Source organism: Ascaphus truei, chromosome 3 (genome assembly GCF_040206685.1).
Source record: "Ascaphus truei isolate aAscTru1 chromosome 3, aAscTru1.hap1, whole genome shotgun sequence".
Lineage (NCBI taxonomy): Eukaryota > Metazoa > Chordata > Amphibia > Anura > Ascaphidae > Ascaphus > Ascaphus truei.
In genome coordinates, this window is record NC_134485.1 from 116431318 (window position 1) to 116454929 (window position 23612).

At 42.6% G+C, this 23612-nt stretch overlaps 1 protein-coding gene across 3 annotated transcripts in view; it reads right to left on the reverse strand.

The window, feature by feature from the left end:
• GPR143 (G protein-coupled receptor 143) overlaps positions 1–23612 on the reverse strand; it is a 59731-nt gene that overhangs the window by 23560 nt on the left and 12559 nt on the right. For all 3 annotated transcript variants that reach the window (XM_075589383.1, XM_075589385.1, XM_075589384.1), the window contains exons 3-6: positions 20709–20803; positions 7808–7900; positions 5329–5438; positions 2750–2858 (exon numbers count right to left, since the gene is read on the reverse strand). In XM_075589383.1, the coding sequence (XP_075445498.1) occupies positions 2750–2858; positions 5329–5438; positions 7808–7900; positions 20709–20803 (407 nt within the window). The remainder of the gene's footprint in view (positions 1–2749; positions 2859–5328; positions 5439–7807; positions 7901–20708; positions 20804–23612) is intronic.

Sequence of the window (23612 nt, forward strand, 5' to 3'; positions counted from 1 at the left end):
TGAATAAAAGTGGAGGCCCCTTCATTTAAGTACAGTATGCATCACTGCGGGCTAGCAGTGACATTCTGATCACTACCCCAAGCAAATCACGTGGCTGCAACCCTAGAAGACCAGCTGAGTTTTTTTGGCAGGGATAGTTAAAAAAAACAAAGCCTGAACCACAATGTTCTCAAAATGTTGTGTTGGTTGACAGCTTAAATAGTATGTATACAGAAAAAGGCTGCGTTAGTATATAATGCAGAAAATACCCTGCTCAACACACAAGAGAGGGGAAAGAAAGGGGGGGGGGGCAAACAGCATATGTGGGGTGGTGCTCACTGGGAAGAGGAATGAGGGCAGACTTGAAAAGAAAAGAATCCCTATAATGTGGCACGGAGAGAAACGGATACTATATAGGCAGTACCAACACCATCCAAGTGTTACACGATGTCTAGTAAACAGATATATATAATACTGTAATACTAGTACTTTAGTCCCACACCTCTTCGGTTCTTTAAATTGATTTTATTAGTATTTGTGTCCTGCATTTGTGGTTCCCAAACAGTTTAATTTTAAGTTACTCAATAAAGATTATGTTTTAAACTAGGGTGTTTCTCTCCATGCCACATTATAGGGATTCTTTTCTTTTCAAGTCTGCTCAGCTTATATAGTAGTAAGTGTTTTAGCATGTATTTTATTTATGTAACCAGCTTTGGGATTGTTACGGCCTTAAGGGGTTAACTGTGTGGGTCCACACAGAGTAATGCCCCTTCCTCATCAAGTGGTGCTGGGGTGGCTCAGCAGAAGTTAATTCCCCCCTTCTGCCTGCAGACAGTGGCGTCATGGTGGGATATATAGTGAAGGGGAAGCTTCTGGAACTCAGATCCCAGGAGGAGTTGAAGAAGAGGGATCTCACTGTGAATATGTATATACAGATACAGCAACGATTATCCAAACACTTGCCTTTGAAAATCTGGGGCAATCTTTGAGTAATGCTGCAACATTTCTGTGACATTTCTGCAAACAGACTAATGGCCTATTGGATTAAAACAGCTGGGGTCCCTGGCAGTCTCAAGTGTTTGGATACTCGTGGCTGTATCAGTAAGTTCCTATGTTTCTATGGAACAGAGGGAATCTATATGTAACGTACGAACCATTAAGCCTCAGCATCTTTCTAGCAGGCTGAGATAGGGGCAGCTAGGGAAGCCATACAAACAGTATAGCAAAAAGGACACCCAATTGGATATACTAGATGCACTGTATGTATCAAATGTGAGACTGTATCTGAAGGCTAATAAAGCTGCTGTTTGACTGCACAAAGCCTGCACCCTGAACAAGGTAATGCATCCTGAGTAGCCAATAATACAGACACTGATGTAAACTCCCTATGAGCCGGGCAGGAAGGGTTACGTTCTCCTTCTCCTTCCCATAAGAGTGTATGGACCATAAGGTGTCTTCCGGCACAGGAAGGTGTCTAGCACCACTTAGTGAATATTGGCCATAATGTCACATTGCCCAAAAACATTTAACATGACCCATATTTACCAAGTGGTGCTATTGTGTAAGATATCTTCCAGCACCGGAAGCTATCAGCTCATTCAATTGATGGTGTTGGTTTCTGTACTGTAAAATAGCACTACTTAGTAAATATGGACCAATATGCACTATTTTAAATGTAAGTACCCTTGAATAAGCATCATGTAACAAAAATTATCTTTAAGAAAAAGGAGGTTTCCAAGCAGCATTTCCACTGATCTAGTTTTATGTTTTACTTTATTTCTCAACTTACTTGGACCTGTGGGTCTTTCAGAGTCTGACTTCTGGGAGAAGCCATTATTCAGGAACTATATATATCTAATGACAAACCAATTTCTGGAAATACACAATGTCCACCAGCATTGATGAGCCAACTTTCACCTTATGTATTTCCTGTTGGTGTAGACAAACATTTACAAGACTCAAAAAGTGACATGTCCATATTTCCAGAACAGAGGGTCACCAGGAGAAAGTAGGCTTACCATCTAAACTTGTGTCAGCAGGATGGGATCATTCACTTCTGCACTCATTACTTGTACGTTAAAGGGACCGATATACCAAGCTCTGTTACGTCAGGAAAAATAACGTTAGGTTACCTGAATTAGTAACAGACGTTATTTTACCTGAGTTTACTCTTTAGTGGATATGCATTACGATTAATCTAATGTTAATTTACAGTAAGTTAACGTTAGGCACTAAACGCCTAACGGAGCTAAGTGCAAATAATTCTTATATTTGTATACCTTGGTTCGACTTAGAAAAGAGAACCGTCAAAACTGGACAGAATCAATCTGTCCTGGCAGCCTGTGTCTAGATGTCAACGATAGTGGTAAAAATAATGAGGCCATGGTTCTGAAACGCTTGGTTCACGTGAATAAAAAACAATAACTAAAAAGGAGGAAAAATTATAATATGCCAGGAAATCGTGTAAAATGTTATTGTGAAATTTTCATTTTAGCACAGGATCCTTCCATTAAATTGATTTTTCCCTATTTTTAATAATATATATACTGTACTGTATAAGTGTATTTTATTAAAGTGTTCATTTAGTATTGTGCTGGCATATTTTCATCGCTGAACTGTAAAAATGAGATCTGCTTCTCCCACAAAGAATATCAACCATTCATTTCTACAGTACTAACAATACAAGCTCCCAACTAAATGAATGATATCATTTTAGGCATCTTCCCTACCAAGTATGATGAAGTTTCATTCATTAGAAAAATTAATTTACCATATCATAAATACCAGCATGATCTTGAAAAAGCGCATCTGAATCTCAGTCCCCAGGCGCCTTTCATTTTCTGTATAGATTCCTTGTCTTCCTTTCAGCAAAGAGGCAACTAAGAAATCGGAGAAATGTAATGTTCATTCAATTCATGAATATTTGAAGGTGATGATAAAGCTATGGCCTAATTATTAAACAGTTTGTAAGTAGTAACTAGAAAAACGCTTTAGGGGACTTGGAACAAAGATGTTGTACTATGCCGTGACGTTGGCCTGACCACTTACTATTCTTGCCAATTTAGCTGCCCTAGTTTTTCTTATGTGATCACGTATGCTTATCTATAGGGAGTTTGGGGGGGGGGGGTTATTTCTTAACCATACATTCCAGCATGTGAAAGCTCCCATAAGGACAATTTGAGAAGGAAATCAGGTAGACACATGCAGCAAGACTTACTGTCCCTGTGACCGCGTGTTCCTGTGACCGCCGTGGGGTGGGAGATTACAGCCGGGGTAGCACTTTGTTATCTGCGGCTCGGCTACAATCAATCAACCGGCAGAATTATTTCCGGGGTTAAGTATGTAATTGCAATTAAGTATGTGTGGGGCACTGAATATATTCGCCTTTGGATACTCAGTAGCGGTAAGGGAGCCGCAAATGGCAAATAAATACCGGGGATTTACATTTGGTTTTGTGCCGCGTCAAAAACAGTAAGTCTTGTTATGTCTGTACAGAAGGATTCATTTAGTTATTGCAGATGGCATAAAGTATTGTTCAGATTGTACAGTATATTTGCCCAAGCATGCCAAGAACGTGACACGTTTCAATACACTATGCTCTTCCACTGACATCGGATCCTTTTGGTTTTTTTTGTAGGTAAAAGTTTACAAACGATAAAGTTTTCAGCGAAAGGAGGAATCCCCTTTATAAAAAAAAAAAAAAAAACGAGTATTTTTATATAGGGAAATTAAGAACAGAACCAGCACTCACGTGGACATGAGGTTTATTAGGAGAATCAACGTTTTGGTCCTTTACTGGGACCTTGTTAAAAAGAACCTAAACACAAATTCACCTAATAAGCCTCCTGAAAATGTCAGTGCTGGTTCTTCTTTTCTTCGTTCAAACCTGGACCCTGTTGGCGTCTCCATGACCCCGTGGCAAGGTCACCTTGGAATTGTGAGTGCTGCTACGACTACATTATTATTAGGAAAAGACGCATCATAGTTGCTGCTGGGAAATCACACATCTATATCGGCTGAGTGCAGTTTATTTCCTTTAATTGTGATATATGTAGGAGCAGCAATTTTTTTTTAACCAAAAAACAAATAATAAGAGAAAAATACATTAAAATCAAATTGAGTGAGTTGAATCTATTATCAATTACCTGTCATTGCCAGTGACTGTGTTTACACCTCAGACATGGCTCGGACAACTGAGGTCTACGTTTCTAGTACTTCGGGTTTTCAATGATAAGTAGGTTTACCGAACAGGTTTATTTAGTTTTGTTTCTTTATTTCACTGTTTTTTTAACTGAATGATTTACTTTTTTCTCTCCAGAAAGACAGGTTTGTAGATCTGAATATCACTGCACCAGCATGAAACGATGCATAGGTCCTCATGCAATATGCTGAGAAATGCCTTCTCTGCATTAGGAGAGGCATCTTTGCCTCATTCAATTGAATGGAGCTCAATGTCTTCCCTGATACAGGAAAGTGACTTGATAGCTTGCTGAATATGGGCATTCATGATTTGGATGTCTTGCAGTTTAGCATCACATGACAATCACCCTTGCTTTCGAGTGATGAGCTGCAGAGCATTATACACCTACTAGATCTTAAAGGAGCACTTCATGCATTATTCTACCTTTTTTTTAAATAAATAATTGCTCTAGCATTACATAATACTTACTACATTTTTTTATTATTCATTCAACTCAGTGCCATTTTTAATTAGTTTTAGTATACTGAGCATCCTTTGATTTCTGTAGCAGATTTAGCCCACCTCCCCAACAGTGCAAGATCTTTGTAACACTTTCCTGTTTGTGGTAATTTGTTGCCAATATTCCCAGCATCTTGAGCTACAAACTCTAACAATAGATAATTTCACCTTAGTAATACAAGAATACATTGGAGCAGCTGAGTTACACTGACTGATGGATGGATTGAAACTGAAAGGCAGCCATTTAATGAACCCTGGGGAGCAGGGTCTTGGCTGGTCGATCACGGGAGAACGATTCGATCGGCAGCTTAGTTATCAATAAAGATAATCAAATGCTGCATATATTAAAACAATAAATGAAGTATTGCCTTTAACCCTTTGGGTGCCCCAAGACGTTTCCATTAGTCGCTACATGGGGTCAGGGAATCCAGGGGCACTATTATGCAGTGGCTACATCATGCTTTTTTCCATCTTCGATCGCGTTCTGCATTCCCATGGAGCACTGGAAGCAGCAATCTGCAGTGACGGGAAATGGGAGAGGACTCCTCTTCTGTTTCCAGGTCAAGAGGCCCCACGGTAATTTTCCACGGCCCCTCTGGCACTCATGGGGTTAAAAGAGAACACCATATTGATATCATTAATTTTCTTACCTGTTGACACTGTTCTCCTAAACAGGACTGGATTAGCTATCATTACAAGAAGAAGAGGTGCATAGGTGGTGACATAATGGGGAATTGCATGCTCCAGTCCACTCTCACAACTGAAAAATAAAAAAAAACACCACAACAAGATCCACCATTATTTTTGTCCTGTGTGTTAGTAGGTGAAAAATTGAACATGTTAGTAGCAATTTGTCGTTGTTAACTTAGGAAACTTTGGTGTATCCTACCAATCGTAGCATGTCTAGGGATGAGTATATAAACACACTAGGGAGAATTGAGTATATAAGGAGGCGGAGGGTGGGTGGTACATTCTGATTTTTCTAACCAGCACAAAACCATAGGAAGAACTTGATATTTAAAAGAAGTGATCAGATGTGATTCATTAATTTGCTTGGACTCAAATTACTACTACCCCACGCAAAGAAAAATAAGGCTATTGCCTTCCAGTTATTGTTTGATGTTCATCGTGAAATCAATTGTTTCAGTTGCATTATTTTTGGTATATTGGAGATTATTCATTAAACATAGTTTCTTGATATTTCTATTGAAAAACTCATTAAATACACCTAATCTTCAGAAGTTTTCCATCAAAATACCTTCCTTTTTAAATACAGAATTTTTCCTATCAAAAAGAACATTTAATCGCCTTTTCCTCGGTACTCAAAGAATGTAATTAATGACTTTTACCTCTACAACAACGATATATTCCAGAATGTTTGTTACTATTCTTTTACATTTAAGACTTTTTGCCAAGCTGACACTACCATTCATAATTCTTGCCATTATGTTTGTCTACTGAGTGATTCTTTAAACAATGACACTGAGTTTGAATCAGGGGAACCTAGTTCAATTCCCTGTGTCCGCGCTTTGTCATTTTAGGCAAGTCACTTTAATCTGATATAGATGACCAGCGCATCAGAAATAGATTGAGTCCTTTTCATAAAAGTATGTCTCCGCTTGGACCATTCCACTGTATAGGGTATTAATACAGCATCCCTGGCAGGGGTATACACCTTGATAAAGGGCACACGGCCCAAAACGCGTAGGTGTGGTGACTTTGTGAGCTCTCTACGGGCTATGTTGGATCCATTTAAAGAATAAAGAATTAATTTTATTGTGAGCCTCCTCCTATTTTTCTTGCAGTGCGCTGCCCTTCTCCATTTTTTCTCTTAGTCACTTTAATCTCCCTGTGCCTCAGGCACCAAAATCATAAATTGTAACTATAAACTAATCTGGGCAGGGACTGTGTCTGTAAAAATTCCGATGAGCTGTGTACCACGCACTATACAGTAATTGAAGGGTTTTGAGTCCCATTGGGAGAAAAGCGCTATATGAAATAAAGTTATTATTAATGTCAATCATTTTGTATACAGTGTAAAACCCCAAACTCTGACAATACATAGTCAGCAAACCCGCTCATAGGCAACTTTTGATGTAGTCAACTTGAATTTGGTTACTGGCTCTGTAGCTGGTAGTGAGTTTCATTAACCCAAGAAGATTAAGATTTGAGGAAAAATCGCTGTGAAGAAAGCATTGAAATAGAAGCTAAAAATAATCACGAACAGCATGACCTTTTGCTATCTATACCCAGTACAAAAGAATAAAAACAAAAGCGCACAGAGGTAATTATATAAAAGTGAATTCCAATGCAAAAAAATATATACATATTCACACTTACTGAACAAATAAAAACAAAAAAATAAAACACGTGCCCCGGTGAACGTCCACACCCCAGGCAGTTTCAATTGGCTATGTTTCTAGAGTGACCCGTGCCGTGACTCCACAGATGCAAACAACAAATTGGAGGAACCAGGAGGACATCAGAGAAACCAGAGTAAACCTGCTTGGAGTGTGGAAATTCACCAGGGGGTCCCATGACATAGTGACTACGTCATCCTCAAACGGTTTGGGTTTTACTGGTGCCATGGAGCGCAGGCTGGGATCTGTCCAGTGAGAAAACAGACTACTGTTCCGTTTCCCTGAAATCGCCACAGCGGTCACATGGCCGCACTGTGTAGGAAAGGCTCCTGCGTCACATGGGCCAATAGGAAGCTGCACCGATGACATCACAGCTTCTTATTGGCCCGCTGGGTGCGGGAACTTGGAAAAGCAGCCGTTACGTGATCCCTGTGAGCCGTGTGGCTACCGGCACCTACTACAGAGATACGCATCTCTGGAAGCAGGGGGTACCCGGAGCTGAAATTACAGGGGTTTAGCTTCCGAGACACCTGCTTCAATACAATGTTAAAAGAAACTTCGCAAAACAAATCTCCAGCTTGGATTGCCGCTTTAAATATAGCAAACATTTTCAGACACTAACTTGGCCTTTCTGTCTTCTTGTACACATTATTATCTTGTAGAATTGATATTTTCACTTACTAGCTACCGTAACTGCGTGTCTGGCTACTTGTACAGTACTTTCATCAAGTTATATTTAGAGTGGCTAACAATTGGATTGTTTACTCACTTGGACACTGAAGGGTAATAAAGCATAGCAACACCTTCTACACAAAGCAGGATAGCGAGTCCCCAAGTCATCGTGTGATACAGAACAATTGTGCTGCAAAGATAAGAAGACATACTTAAATAATGCTGAATAGATTCCTTTATATCCATGCACAATTCTTAATTTAGGCTAACACTGTTAAATGATCATCTTGGACCTATAAGAACCCCCCAAAAATATTTCTTTACCCTCGTTTGGTTGTATGTTAATTTAATAGGGCAAAACTATAGCACACTCGGGAACTCTGGGGCTTATTTATTATAGGCTAAAGTTAATCTTTGTATTGTTTTTTTTTTTTATCATCATAAACAATATAGACACTTTTATAAACTCATTCATTTTTTAGTAATATAAAATAATATTCTACATTTTATTGAAAATTATTGTAATTTTTGTGCTGTGCCGCTTTGCTCCAATGAGTCAGGGACACTTTTTGCGCTGTGCGCGCCAGCTTGTGTTTTGGGGAGTGTCAATAGCAGGGGCTAGGGAGGAGTTACACGAAGTACAGATTATAATGAGATGTATCAAATTGCCTCTGTGCATCTCTTTGTCTCCATACAATGTGCGCCAAAAGAATCCACCAGATCCGTGGTGGCGTTAACTTTGTTGCCTAAGAATGTGCCTCAAAATGGAAACTGAAGCAACAACTTTGGTACATATAATGCAATTTTGGAACAAAATTGGAGTAGTGCATCAAAAAACTCTCTCTATGTTGTTACATGTGCCCCAGTCACTCGCTTCCTTTCTCATTCTCTCATGTGCAGAACCTTTTCTCACACACATGCCGGAATTGGGGTGGAATCAGTCTTTGGCTGTTTTCAGGGAGGGGGAGTAGTCAGTGTCTGGCTACTACAGGGAGGGGACGGAGTCAGTGCCTGGTTTTGGCATGGAGGGGGAAAAGTCAGTCTGACTGTTGCATGGAGGGGGAGGAATCAATGAATAGGGCATTACTGGCTGGGTTGAGGTCCTTTGTCTCAGGCCTTCAACTCTTCAACAAGAGTTGAAGGCCTGAGGTGAAGCCGAGGGACTTTAACCCAACCAGGGTATTATTAGCCAGTAATGTCCTGTTCTGAGGTGATTATTACTTAATTATTGCCCTGAGTCTTGTCAAATCGGAGAACAGGGATTTCATTATTAATATCTGGGATTGACACCCATTTAAATCAGGTCACTATCGCATGTAAATTCTTATTGGTTTCAAGGGAGATTCCGTGTGATAGTGCCCTGGTCTGCACTATCACAGTTTAATAACTTGTGTCAATTTATCAGGCTACAATTAGTGAGCAATTTGAGGAGTGGTTTGAAAAAGCACTAGGAGGACTGAGGAGACCAAAAATTATGTAGGGCACATATTATAATTGTCACGGTAGACCAGGTCATTTAACACATTTATATTTTAGGGATCAGTCAATAGGCAAAATAAAGCAGTGAAATAAAATGGGGTTTATTTGTATACAACCTCAGAAATAAAAAACACAAAATTCAGAAATGTACACACTTACTGGGGTCTGGGGATTGAGATCTAGCCTTTCCTAGGTGCAGGGCGCCCACTTGCAAGGGCTTAACCTGATAAGAACCCTGTTCCAGATGTCCTGGACCAAGATTCAGCAGAAAATCCTGACAGGGACATAGTCCCGATAGTCCTGAAATGGTTTTCGTCAGGAACTCCTGACCAGGACCTCTACATTCTCAACTAAGAACTTGGTGCTCACGTCTGATTTAGTCTCTGCAAGGAAGTGTTTCCTAGATGGCTTGCGGTCAAGGACCCACTCCAGGACTTCTGGGAGACACCTTTGGTAGAACTGCTCGTGAAAGATCAGGTCGAGCAGTTCTTTGTAGGTACGGGCATTGCACCCCTCTACCCACCGAGTAACCCGGTGGATGATCCAGGTCATATAGTCCACGTGAGCGTCCTTAGCAGTCTTGTCCTCTGATCGAAACCACTCCCGATAGGTCTCGGCAGTTATTCGGTACCGTCTTAGCAGGACCGTTTTCACATATTTGTAGTTCTCACCCTCCTCGGACTTGATCGCCTCGTATTTCTCCTGTGCCCATCCATTCAGCTGTGGGGACAGGAACTTGACCCATTCAGCTGGCGGGAGAGAGTACCGCCGGCATTGCTTCTCAAAGCTCCGCAGGCACCCATCGATGTCCGTGCACTGTGTGAACTTCCCAAAACTCTGGTGAGTTATCTTGGATGGACGGTACTGAAAGTAGTCCTGAGGTGTGCTGGGCATGGCTGTTGCAAGGGGGTGATGGACAACGTGCATCCACTGTATCCGCTCCACTGGAATAGGCTCTGGACCCAAAACTGCTACTATAGCCACAATATTCTCCGGAGAGCGAACCGGGATCCCCGAGATGATGGGTATCCCTTGTGCAACCGGGGCGACCTGGACCAGTCCCTTGGGCTCTGTTCATTTGCGCTCTGCCAAGGCAACAGCTCCCATCGGGGTTAGCACTGGCAAGGGCATCTTCATGTTCCTCCAGTATTGCTTCCTGCTCAGCTTTGCTGCAACCCTCCGTTTGCAGACCGAAGATCTCACACTTGGCAGCTATCGCTGCACGATCCCAGGACCGATACCATCCTGAACAGGCAGCCATCTTGTGGTACTAAACGGAGTGACATTGTGGTTCTAAACTGAATGACACTGAAAAGTGTGATACCTGATTTTGTATAATGTGTTTTCCGACACCACTTGTTTTGAGAGCTTGCAATCCACAATCTCACTTTGTCCTATAATTCTCCACAAGAAGTTATAGACCAAAGCCCTATGATTCCACCAGTGCCACCAGAAAAAAACCTGTCACGGTAGACCAGGTCTTTTAACACATTTATATTTTAGGGATCAGTCAATAGGCAAAACAAGGCAGTGAAATAAAATTGGGTTTATTTGGATACAACCTTGGAAATATAACAAAACACAAAATACAGAAATATACACACTTATGGGGATTTATATCTGCTTTTCTTAGGTACAGGGTGCCAGCTTGCAAGGGCTTACCCTAATTGAAACCTGGTTCCGGTTGTCCTGGACTGAGATTCAGCAGAAAATCCTGACCGGGACCTAGTCCCGATAGGCAACTTGGTGCTCTCGTCTGACAACAAAGCCGGTTGCTCTGCTGTTTGGGACAGAGCAACTTTGAAAAGCCCACCCTAGCTTCATCGACTCAAGCCACAAAATAGTCTAGTTCTCTGACAAGGGCATCTCCTTACATGTCCTCCACTGAGCTATGTTGAGCATGGAGGAAGGAGGAGCGACCAATCAGAACGTGGGAATTCCTTCACCAGCCAATAGAAACAGGGTCTTGTCCCTGGGCTGACGTCAGAGGAGGAGGTGTGCCAAGCCAGCTCGAAAAGCCGAGTGAGCGGGAAATATGATTTAGCCAATGGGAGAAGCGCCTACGAGCTGTATCTCCCCCAGCAAACTCATTGCCACCAGCTGTGCAGGCTCCACCAAGTCTGGCAGCTACAAATGTGTCCCTTCCTCGCCCAGCAAACAGTCTTCTCACCTCTGAACATCCTCTCCTCTTTGAACTCCGGACTCTATACAGGCATGCTGGCATCCATACTGATGCCCTGGCTGGCTGTATAGAGCCTTATAGTAAATATCTAAAACATTATAAAGTACACTTTAATAAAGTGTACACATTGGGGAACCTTATACTTATAAGGCAAATGGATTTGGGATATTTGGGCTCGAAAACCAGGAGTCTGGGGGACACTGGGTTGCCCCGGTTTTACACTCCACGTACCGGCAAATCATGCCTGCTCGCTGGGGAAAATTAAAGGACTAAAAGGTAACGTCGGCCCCCGAACACCTGCAAACAAAATAATTGCATTTCTACCCAAATATCCCCCATAAAACTGACACAAGAAATCTCACAGTTCTAGGGCTTAAGGGAACATGAAAACAGAAAAAAGCAAGGGTCACTTTATTTTCCACATGTATTATCCCTGGTCCCTGGCTTATGGTGCTTATGTAGCTACCAGGGACCCCACGGTTAACCAGAGGGCTTAACCTTTATTATGTAGCCTGGTTACCCCCTACCGTCACAATAATAAAATAAAACACCTAGGTGAGTTTTTTACCTCTCCTATGGTCACATGTGATCTCATAAATATTTTTTTATGAGAGCACCCCTGGATCATTGTTTTTTTTATATCTTGCTGTGTACTGGTGGTGCTCCACAGCTCTACCTCTCTGTACTACACATATAATAGTATACATTATGTTATAGAACCCTTTCTGTAATTTTCCTTAAAGCGTTTTCATTATCACATAATCGGTCAGGTCTGAGCTTGCTTTAGTCTAACAAAGTAACTTGTATCACATACTGTATATTAGATTTGGTGAACATGGTTTTTACAGCAGAACAGTAGGTTCAATGGCAAATTAATGACACGTATATAGAATGAATTTGATACATGTTTATATCCTTTGCCAAAATCATAATATCTCAGTTTAAACAATATTTTATGAAAAAGGCAGATGATGTAAGGTTTCATGTCTTTTTATCATAGATGCATAATAAAAGCAGTGACTGACAACACAAACCAAGGTCAGAGCTAATTTGACCTTTTCAAACGTCAAAGTGGTCTCTTACACACTCGTGAAAATGCTGGGTACAATTTATTCTGCCTGTGGCTATCTCACAGGAAGTAATAAAGAAGTCTTTGTAACACATGCATCAAGTAGACAATATCCTTAAGGGTGAATGAAAGCATGATCCACAAAGCATGAATTAAATTACCAGTAAAGTGAAACATTGTATTTAGCGGTCATTAAGAAATGGAAGCACTAGTTATATTCAGTTTAACAACGTATTATATTGAATTTATCTTATTCAGAATATAATTTCTGCTAAATCCCTGCTATATTCTGTCTAGTTTACAGCCTGCTTCAACTGTAGCTTCACAAAAGGTGACACCATGTGCTCAGTTGCATGTTATTTCCCAGAATCCCTGGCTGCAGTGGAAGTGCTGTATGCCAAGAAATAATGGGGAAAAGCAGGATTACAGACCTGTCTGAGACATGTGAATGTGCTCACATTCATGTGAAAAAGAAAGTACACCCTCTTTGAATTCTATGGTTTTACATATCAGGACATAATAACAATCATCTGTTCCTTAGCAGGTCTTAAAATTAGGTAAATACAACCTCAGATGAACAACAACACAACATATTACACCGTGTCATGATTTATTTAACAAAAATAAAGCCAAAATGGAGAAGCCATGTGTGAAAAACTAAGTAGTGCAGTTCTGTCCTGGGAGCAGAGAGTACCGGAGTGGCTGACCTGAGAGGTTATGCTTGGAGGAGATACTCAGGCCCAGTCTGAATATAGCGGATATAACTATAGACGGTGAACCAATGCCCCTCACCCTGCTCAGGGGGTGAGGGGGGGGGAGATCTAGCCTCACCCAGAGGATATACCATTGGGGTGAGTGCAAGGGGTATTGAAGCCCCAGTCAGCCCATCCTGCAGGGGTACAGCCTGGAGGAGAGGAGAGGAGGAAAAGACCTGTTTACATTTGGAAGCCCTGCTGCGTATGAACTGCGGTGTATGATCTGCTGTGTGCTGCTACCAAAGGAATAAAGAGACATTGCTGCTTTTAACAAAGACAGTGTGTGAGATTGGGATCTTTCGCCCTGGGACCAGGGCTTCTCTGGGAGGGTCCCACCTTATTCTTTAAGGCTCGCCAGAGATGGAGGCATTGCACCACCATTGCTAAGAAGATGGAGGCATATACCCCAGAAGCCTATCCCTGTTATCCCCAATACCAACGCGGGAAACTCAGGCCCTCCTGTTCCTCACAGGTATGCACCACCAACATACATGTAGCCAGCCCTCACTACACCCTAGAGGTCCAGTCTGCGACCGGGAAGGGGGGAGAGGGGAGGAACATGGGTTACACACTACATACCAGCACTGAAAAATGTTGAAGAAAAGAAAAATGTGTTTATTCAATCCATAAAACAACAAGAATGCTAATGTTTTGGTCAGAGTGAAGAAGGTCCCTTTGGGAACCGAAATGTCCGGATACTTTGTTAGGCACTAAAACGTCTATTTGTATTACCAGTTTATCTGGCACAACAGCCAGCCTTTAACGGCAGTTTTTCCTGTGTGTGCTAACATAAAAAAAAAATTTAATTTAAAAAATAAATAATAATAAATATATACAGCTCAACTCCATTATAGCACGATCCGTTTATAACGCGATGCAAGCGTGGCTCCCAATTTTCGTATTTAGGAATACTTTACAACACGATTATTGGTATCTTAAATACTTTATTGTACAATGCATACAATTGTACATTATTTCTAACGCGATCCGCTTATAGCGCGATGTGATTCTTTGGACCCAAAGCGCAGTGTTATAAGGGGGTTGAGCTGTCATTATATATCTATCTATCTATATATAGATATAGATAGATATATATATCGAAAACAAACACAGAAAAGCCTGCAACTAACTAGAAAAGTGATACACAATGTTGTTTGCTTTAATCAAAAAATCATATATTACTGATAATAATAATAACCTGATGACGGTGCTGGGGACAAAAAATATCAATACAAAAAAAGGAAAGAAAAGAGTCCCACTAAAAGCACTCAAGCAATTATAAATGATAAGTTGATTTATTCAAAGGAAAAACATGGATTACAAGAAAATATAAGTTAAAACAGTCCCCTAGGAACCCTAGAAACAAGGAATCTAGCCTAAATACAATGTTAAAGATAAGTTTGTAATGTAAATTGCGAGGCAAGGCAAAACCTACAATAGAAACCTGCTCAATAATCTAAAGACCGACCGGTCAAGGTGAGGGCCTATGCTGGAAAATTACAAAAGTAATCTGCCTATATGATGCTGAATAAATAAACTAATGAAGTACCACTCAATCACAAATGAGAAGTAATAGCATGAACAAAAAATCACAATGGAAAAGCCTCATGTGAAGTATACTTGCAAGTGACCAGATATTATAAGGTATGAGAGTCCTCAGGGAGAGAATGGAGCAGCATAAATTGCAGACAGGAGTATCCAGCTAAGGTCCAATGTAAGATTAGGCGTGTCCCAGGGAAAGTACACACACAGCCCCGACGTACGTTTCGCACCGCTTTGCTTCGTCTGGGGCCTAAGCTCCATTGTGATTTGTTTGTTCATGCTATTACTTGTCATTTGTGATTGAGTGGTACTTCATTAGTTTATTTATTCAGCATAATATAGGCAGATTACTTTTGTAGTTTTCCAGCATAGGCCCTCACCTTGACCGGCCGGGCTTTAGATTATTGAGCAGGTTTCTATTGTAGGTTTTGCCTTGCCTCGCAATTTACATTACAAACTTATCTAGTGGCTACAAGTGTATACTTTGTTATGCATTTATAGTATACTTCTAGATATAAATATAGGATTACATAAATAAAATATATAGACATACATGTAACATACATATTTCATGTGAAAAAGAAATTACACCCTCTTTGAATTCCATGGATTTACATATCAGGACATAATAACAATCATCTGTTCCTTAGAGGTCTAAAAATTAGGTAAATACAACCCAGATGAACAACATCACATGACATATTACACTGTGTCATAATTTATTTAACAAAAATAAAGCCAAAATGGAGAAGCCAGGTGTAAAAAACTAAGTACACCCTTACTGCTTCCATAGGAATTAAGATGCTAAGTAGCAGACAGGTGCTGCTAATCAAATGCCCTTGATTAATTGATCATCAGCAAGTGTGACCACCTCTATAAAAGCCAAAGTTTTAGCAGTTTGCTGGTCTGGAGCATTCAGGTGTGTTAACACAATGCCAAGGAGGAAAGACATCAGCAATGATCCATGTTTTTTCCTTTGAATAAATCAACTTATCATTTACAATTGCTTGAGTGCTTTTAGTGGGACTCTTTTCATCCTTTAATATATATATATATATATATATATATATATATATATATATATATATATACAGTGTTCGACAATCCTATACATTTACACGCCCGGGGCGGGTGGATTTAACCCCCGGGCGAGTAAATATTGGCCCAAGCAGAACACGTGTTTGTTTTTTTTAAATTTCCCCCCGCTAGCGCTGAAATTTCCCTGCTCGCGCTGGAAAAAAAAAAACTCCCTACCTGACAGCTGATTGGCGCGCGCTCCCAGGCTTTGCGAGCGCGTGGCCAGGCTCTATATGAGCCCGCCCCCAACGAGCGGCCATTTTTTCTGGCCGGAGATCTGTTGGAGAGTAAGTACTCTCCAATCTTCCATCTTGCAGCCCCTCTGCTCCTTCCCTGCAAGCCCCCTTACTCCCCGCTTCCCGCGTGGGGCAGGAGATGGTAGTGGGGGTGTTCCCCCCTTCTCTCCCTGTCCCGGCTTCACGCGCGGGGCAGGTGTTCCCCCCCTTCTCTCCCTGGTCCCAGCTTGTAGTGGGGGTGTCCCACCCTTCTCTCCCTGTCCCGGCTTCCCGTGCGGGGCAGGAGATGGTAGTGGGGGTGTTTCCCCCTTCTCTCCCTGTCCCGGCTTCCCGCACGGGGCAGGTGGTCCCCCCCTTCTCTCCCTGGTCCCAGCTTGTAGTGGGGGTGTCCCCCCCTTCTCTCCCTGTCCCGGCTTCCCGTCGATCCCCGCGGGGCAGGAGATGGTAGCGGGGGTGTCCCCCCCTTCTCTCCCTGTCCCGGCTTCCCGTCGATCCCCGCGGGGCAGGAGATGGTAGTGGGGGTGTCCCCCCCTTCTCTCCCTGTCCCGGCTTCCCGCCGATCCCCGCGCAGGACTAGAGATGGTCACGGGGGGTGGGGAGGGGGCGAGCAGGGCAGTGGTGGTGCTCGGTCGCGCGGCCTTTCCTCTTCTTCCCCCTGTTGTGTGTGTAAGCGCGTGTGTGTATGCGCGCGTGTGTGTGTATGCGTGTGTGTGTATGCGTGTGTGTGTATGCGTGTGTGTGTGTGTGTCTGTGTGTGTGTGTGTGTGTATGCATGTGTGTGTGTGTATGCATGTGTGTGTGTTTATGCATGTGTGTGTGTATGCATGTGTGTGTGTGTGTGTGTATGCATGGGTGTGTGTGTGTATGCATGGGTGTGTGTGTGTATGCATGGGTTTCTGTGTGTGTATGCATGGGTGTGTGTGTGTATGCATGGGTGTGTGTGTGTATGCATGGGTGTGTATGGGTGTGTGTGTGCATGCATGGGTGTGTGTGTGTGTATGCATGGGTGTGTGTGTGTGTGTGTGTGTGTATGCATGGGTGTGTGTGCATGTATGCATGGGTCATTCACCCACCACAGTCAGTCACACACCCCAGTCAGTCAGTCACCCACCCCAGTCAGTCACCCACCCCACCCCAGTCAGTCAGTCAGTCAGTCACCCACCCCACCCCAGTCAGTCAGTCACCCACCCCACCCCAGTCAGTCACGTCAGTCACCCACCCCACCCCAGTCAGTCACATCAGTCACCCACCCCACCCCAGTCAGTCACTCAGTAACCCAGTCAGTCACTCAGTAACCCAGTCAGTCACTCAGTAACCCAGTCAGTCACTCAGTAACCCAGTCAGTCACCCAGTAACCCAGTCAGTCACCCAGTAACCCAGTCAGTCACCCAGTAACCCAGTCAGTCACCCAGTAACCCAGTCAGTCACCCAGTAACCCAGTCAGTCACCCAGTAACCCAGTCAGTCACCCAGTCAGTCACCCAATAACCCAGTCAGTCACCCAGTCAGTCACCCAGTCAGTCACCCAGTCAGTCAGTCAGTCAGTCAGTCAGTCACCCACCCAGTCAGTCAGTCAGTCACCCACCCAGTCAGTCAGTCAGTCACCCACCCAGTCAGTCAGTCACCCACCCACCCAGTCAGTCAGTCAGTCACCCACCCAGTCAGTCAGTCACCCACCCAGTCAGTCAGTCACCCACCCATTCAGTCAGTCAGTCAGTCACCCAGTCAGTCAGTCACCCACCCAGTCAGTCAGTCAGTCAGTCACCCAGTCAGTCAGTCAGTCACCCACCCAGTCAGTCAGTCAGTCACCCACCCAGTCAGTCAGTCACCCACCCAGTCAGTCAGTCAGTCACCCACCCTGTCAGTCAGTCAGTCACCCACCCAGTCAGTCAGTCAGTCAGTCAGTCACCCACCCAGTCAGTCAGTCACCCACCCAGTCAGTCAGTCACCCACCCAGTCAGTCAGTCACCCACCCAGTCAGTCAGTCAGTCAGTCACCCAGTCAGTCAGTCAGTCAGTCATCCACCCAGTCAGTCAGTCAGTCACCCACCCACCCACCCAGTCAGTCAGTCAGTCACCCACCCAGTCAGTCACCCACCACCCTCTCTGTGTATCACCCACCCTCTGTGTGTGTGTCACCCACCCTCTCTCCCCTCTGTCTCTCTCCCCTCTGTGTCTCTCCCCTCTGTGTCTCTCCCCTCTGTGTCTCTCCCCTCTGTGTCTCTCCCCTCTGTGTATCTCCCCTCTGTGTCTCTCCCCTCTGTGTCTCTCCCCTCTCTGTCTCTCCCCTCGGTGTCTCTCCCCTCGGTGTCTCCCACACTCTCTCTCTCTCCCACACTCTCTCTCTCTCCCACACTCTCTCTCTCTCCCACACTCTCTCTCTCTCCCACACACTCTCTCTCTCCCACACTCTCTCTCTCCCACACTCTCTCTCTCTCCCACACTCTCTCTCTCTCCCACACTCTCTCTCTCTCCCACACTCTCTCTCTCTCTCCCACTCTCTCTCTCTCTCTCTCACTCTCTCTCTCTCCCACACACTCTCTCTCTCTCTCTCTCTCTCTCCCACCCTCTCTCTCTCTCTCTCCCACACACTCTCTCTCTCTCCCACACACTCTCTCCCTCTCCCACACTCTCTCTCTCTCTCTCTCTCTCTCCCACACTCTCTCTCTCTCCCACACTCTCTCTCTCTCCCACACTCTCTCTCTCTCTCAATCTGGATATCTTATTTACCCTATATATCTTAACTGCCCTATACTACACCAAAATAACCTATACTGCTTTCTTCCAGATCTGACTCAAGCTTCACACGGAAGACATCGGCATCCCCCCTAACCCAGAAGACAGGTAGGGAACACATCCCCTCCAATGTATAACATTGCGGGAATGAGGGTACCTGGACTTTGAGGGACTGCGGATCAGTTAAGATCCCAGGCGGGATTGCTGCTTTAGATATTGTGAAGCGGGGACGTCCAGACACTGGTTAAGGGGTTCAGGAAACTAGTCATTCACACCTGGCTTTTATTTCTAGATCCGACATTTACAAACACACACACGTAACAAGGACTAATTGTAGTATAATGTAATACAATAAATACATTTATGTCAAAAACGAATGTTCTGACTAGGAATTTATTAAATGTATTTTATTAATATATTTTATTTTAAAGCGGGGTTAGGGGCGGGACTAGGGGCGGGGTTGGGGGCGGGACTAGGGGCGAGTAGATTTTTTGGTTGGGCGAGTAGATTTTTGGGTGATTTGTCGAACACTGTGTATATATATATATATATATATATATATATATATAGCGATTGAGAGGCCAACGCGTTTTGTCACAACACGTGACTTCATCTGTGATGAAACGCATTGGGCTGCGTCACTTCTTCGTGCTGTAACCTCTTATACACAGCTGATCATCTAACCAGAACCCGTGTCAATTTGGTTCGTGTGAGTATAACCAGCTTGTGATATATACTGGATCCCCTGATACCAACAGAAGGGATTATACTGTACTAGTCCTGCATCTTGCTGTGACAACTCGTCTTCATGACGAGTGGAAACGGCTGGTGACTATTGTCAACTTAACTGCTTTAAAACTTGTGAGTGCTACTTGTACTCCTTTTTACAATAATTTATTATAATGTATTATTACTGTACTATATCTAGTTTACAGCCTGCTTCAACTGTAGCGTCACAAAAGGTGACACCGTGTGCTCAGTTGCATGTTATTTCCCAGAATCCCTGCTGCAGTGGAAGTGCTGTATGCTTAGAAATAATTTAGTGCGTGCACTCTCTTTTTAGATTCAACTCTGGATGTGGTTTCATCCACTTGAGAGCTGCCAGAGTCGCCTGTAGCATAAGGTCTATTAGGACTGGGTTATTTATCATCTATATTCCATCTGATTGAACCCTTTGAACTCTGGGACACTATCTTGGATTTATCATTTTTCAAGAATATTGTGTTTTTGTTCACGGATATTGAATATTTACATATTCTGTTTTGCTATTAATATTATTACATATCTGCACTGTTGCATTACTTCTTTGGGCACATATTTTATCACTACTACAGTATTTCACAATCACTTTGGCGCTATCAGCATCACACACACACACACACACACACACACACACACACACACACACACACACACACACACACACACACACACACACACACACACACACACACACACACACACTATAATATATATAATTATTTAATTTTCATGTCATTGATATAAATATATTTAACCAGACTACCATAGCTGTCTGCCTCCTCTTCCTTTCATCCTGGCAAGCTCAATTAGTCTCCTTCCTGCTGCCAAATCGCAACAAGGAGAGAGGAACCCACTCCTAAGGCGGGAAATTCCACAAGTACAAATGAGAACGGCATTTTGCTTAAAGGCGAGCTAGAAACAAAAAAAAATGCCTTTTCTCAACATCAACCTCAGACACATTGGGCCAAACTGCAGTTCAGATTTACAGCTCCTTCGCCAGACCTCGCTATTCTCAGTAATAACCAATGTATGATGTCTAAGAGACATGGAAAATATGAGTGAGATTAATTATTGTTTTTATTTTGATTCTATTCTTGGCATCATCTTTAAATGTACAGTATTTCTACCATGAGTCTGTAGTTGATAGCATGTACTTATATACCTTCTTCCTGCTGATCTTCGAACCACTAGGTAGGCATCAACCGCATAGCAAAATAGCCACCAGAAACTTGCACTGTAAAAAAGCTGTATCCACATCTGCAGAAGGAAAACACACAGCTGTAAACACATTTATACAACAAGTTCAATGTCACAAATCATCAAAACTTTTAAAAGTAGAGACCTAGTAAAAAAAAAATATTTTTTAATACAGTTCTCCATCATTGTTGGTTGTATCAAAATAACTACATTTCTCCATCATTGTTCCCCAAATTGTGTACTTCATTGTGAAATCCTCCCCTGGTTTTCTATTTTGAGGATTATTGATGGATAAAACGTTATGAGACTATTAAAGGTGCAAACCCACATAGTCGGTCAGTTGAATTTCTGAGGGGCCTTTGAATGGGGATATATTTATCAATCAAGTGTGTTCTTTACCCTTATACCACCCTGTCCTTATCAGAGAACCAATAAAGATAAGGAGAGGTGGGGAAGGGCGACTCAAACTCTTGCTGAACACAGTGACATCACATAAATGGGAGGAGCCATAGAAAATCATACCCCTCCCAAGTCTAACTATAAAAAATATGTGTCCAATTTGGGTAAATTATCTAGATGTGTCCCCTTACACATGTCACCATTATTCATTCACTTTGATCCAAGGAAGGATTGCTCCTTTGAAACAGATATTATATTAGATTCCTTAAAAATGTATTATGAAAGAATCTATCCCCTTTTACCATAGTTCAAATATCTAGTGTCTTTATTGGACACAGAGAAATGTTGATCATATTTCGTAATCCCATTTCACAGGTCGTAAATTGGAAAACCTTTAATAGGATCAACATGACAACTACATAAATGAAATTATACTGTACCTACTGCCGCTTTTAAAACCTTATAGGTTTCTTCTTCAAGTGTTGTGGCCTTTTTACTGAAATGTTTAAATCTGAGTGAGCCTCTCTCTAACTCCTAAAGAATACAACATACTGTGATATTGTACGTATCAGAGACATTCATTCAGGGCCTAAAACTGAAAAGCTATGATATCCATATCTTCAATCAGAAAACTAGTTGTAAAAACAGTACCTACTCAGTTTTGGAAGGAAATACTACAGTACTTTCACTTTATTGAAAGTACTGCATGTCTGAGAGAGTAGTATCTCAGTATATATTACAGGGGTCCGATAACATTTTATTGGAGATCTAACATTGAAGTTAATAGGTCATAGGGTGTCTTTAGCACAGACAGAGAGTAGAACTTCTGAGTAAATATGGTCCTATATGTGTCAATCTTTGCAAGCTGGAGAAATGCCACAAACAACTCTAATGTATCACATAGCATTAATGTATTTGTGTCAATTTTGGTAAGCATCTGATAGTAAAAGGGGTGGCTAAAAGGAATAATTAAGTTAGTTTTAGATGGATATATGCTCTGTTCCCAAGAAATCTATATCAAATGTAAGGAACAAGTTTCATGTCTGTCTCCAGCATTGAGGCTCTATAGAGCAAATAGCGTCATCTTGATTCATATACTCCAATGTCTGCAGAACTAAATAAGCGGTCTAGGGCAACTTGTCACATGCAACTCTCCACAACCACTCCTCCGCAGCCAACTCGCAAGTGACGATCAGCCACCGAGAGCATCATGCCAACAGCCGTCCCACCTCAAAGGTAGCCCCTTAACCTTACCTCTTACACCAAAAGCCCCTAACCTTAACTCCTTACCCTATCCTGTTAACCCCTTACCCTATAACACTAACCTTAACCTCTAATGCCAACGCTAATCTTCATCCTAAAAACCTTAACCCATTACCATAAAACCCCTAATCTTTACCACCCTAAAACGCTAAAGTTTAACTTCTTACCCTAAAACCCATAATCAGAGCCCTTACATAAAATCAGTATCCTTAAGTCTTTACCCTAACCCCTAACCTTACCCCTTATCCTACAAAGCTTAACCGCTTACACTAGAAATCCCCCCATTAACATATGTTGGTGGTGAGATTACTTTGGTGGTGAGATTGCTCGGCACCTGATCGGCTATGGCGAGCTGACTGTGGCAAATTGCCCCATTCCACTAAGTAAGCTCCACCTAATTCCACATTGAACTAATCCAAGTCTGCAAAACCACTTTCTCCATTTGTCAAAGCAGTTTTCATAATATACAAAATACCATTTTTGTTATTCTAAAAACTTTTCATTAATACTATAGGTGTTGCATAGCTCTAATTCCTTTCACCTGTTGAAGGAGCCATGGACCAAGCAAGATCTTCTTCCATCACATCACAAAAATCGGCTCAACATATGAGTCCATAGAGTACTAAGTGCTACTATTCTAATAGACACCTTCTGGACTGTCACTACCACTATTTTTGTCCCTGTTATGTTATACCGTAGCTATTTTTGTGCATATCCTTCATGTAGCACCAAATGAGTGCCTATACCTGCCGTAGCTCCCACCCCCTGGTTTCCTTTAAAATCAGACCACTTTACATATTCTTGCTTCTTGGATAGTAACATTCTGTACCCCTTCCCCTCCCCCTTTTTATTTCTGTACCTCTACCTGATTTGTATGAAAAATGAAAAAAATTGTTATATATTTAAAAAAAAAAAAAAATCAGACCACTTCCTGGTTGACAGTCTAAAGTTCTTGTGTAGAACACCTGAGATATATTATTAAGGGCCAGCCTTAGGGCAAGGTGGCCGCCTTGGGCCCCGCGCTCCCTCCTGTCTCTCCTCTCCCTTCAGTCAGTGCTGGGATTCAACTGTCACCTGACTGGAGAGGGGAGCTGGAGAAGGGAGCGCAGCCCCCTCCCCTCTTCCAGATCCCCCCCTATTCCAGCTCCCCCCTCCGCTTGGAAGTTGGATTCCAGAGTCGACAGGAGGAGGAAGAGGATGGAGCGTG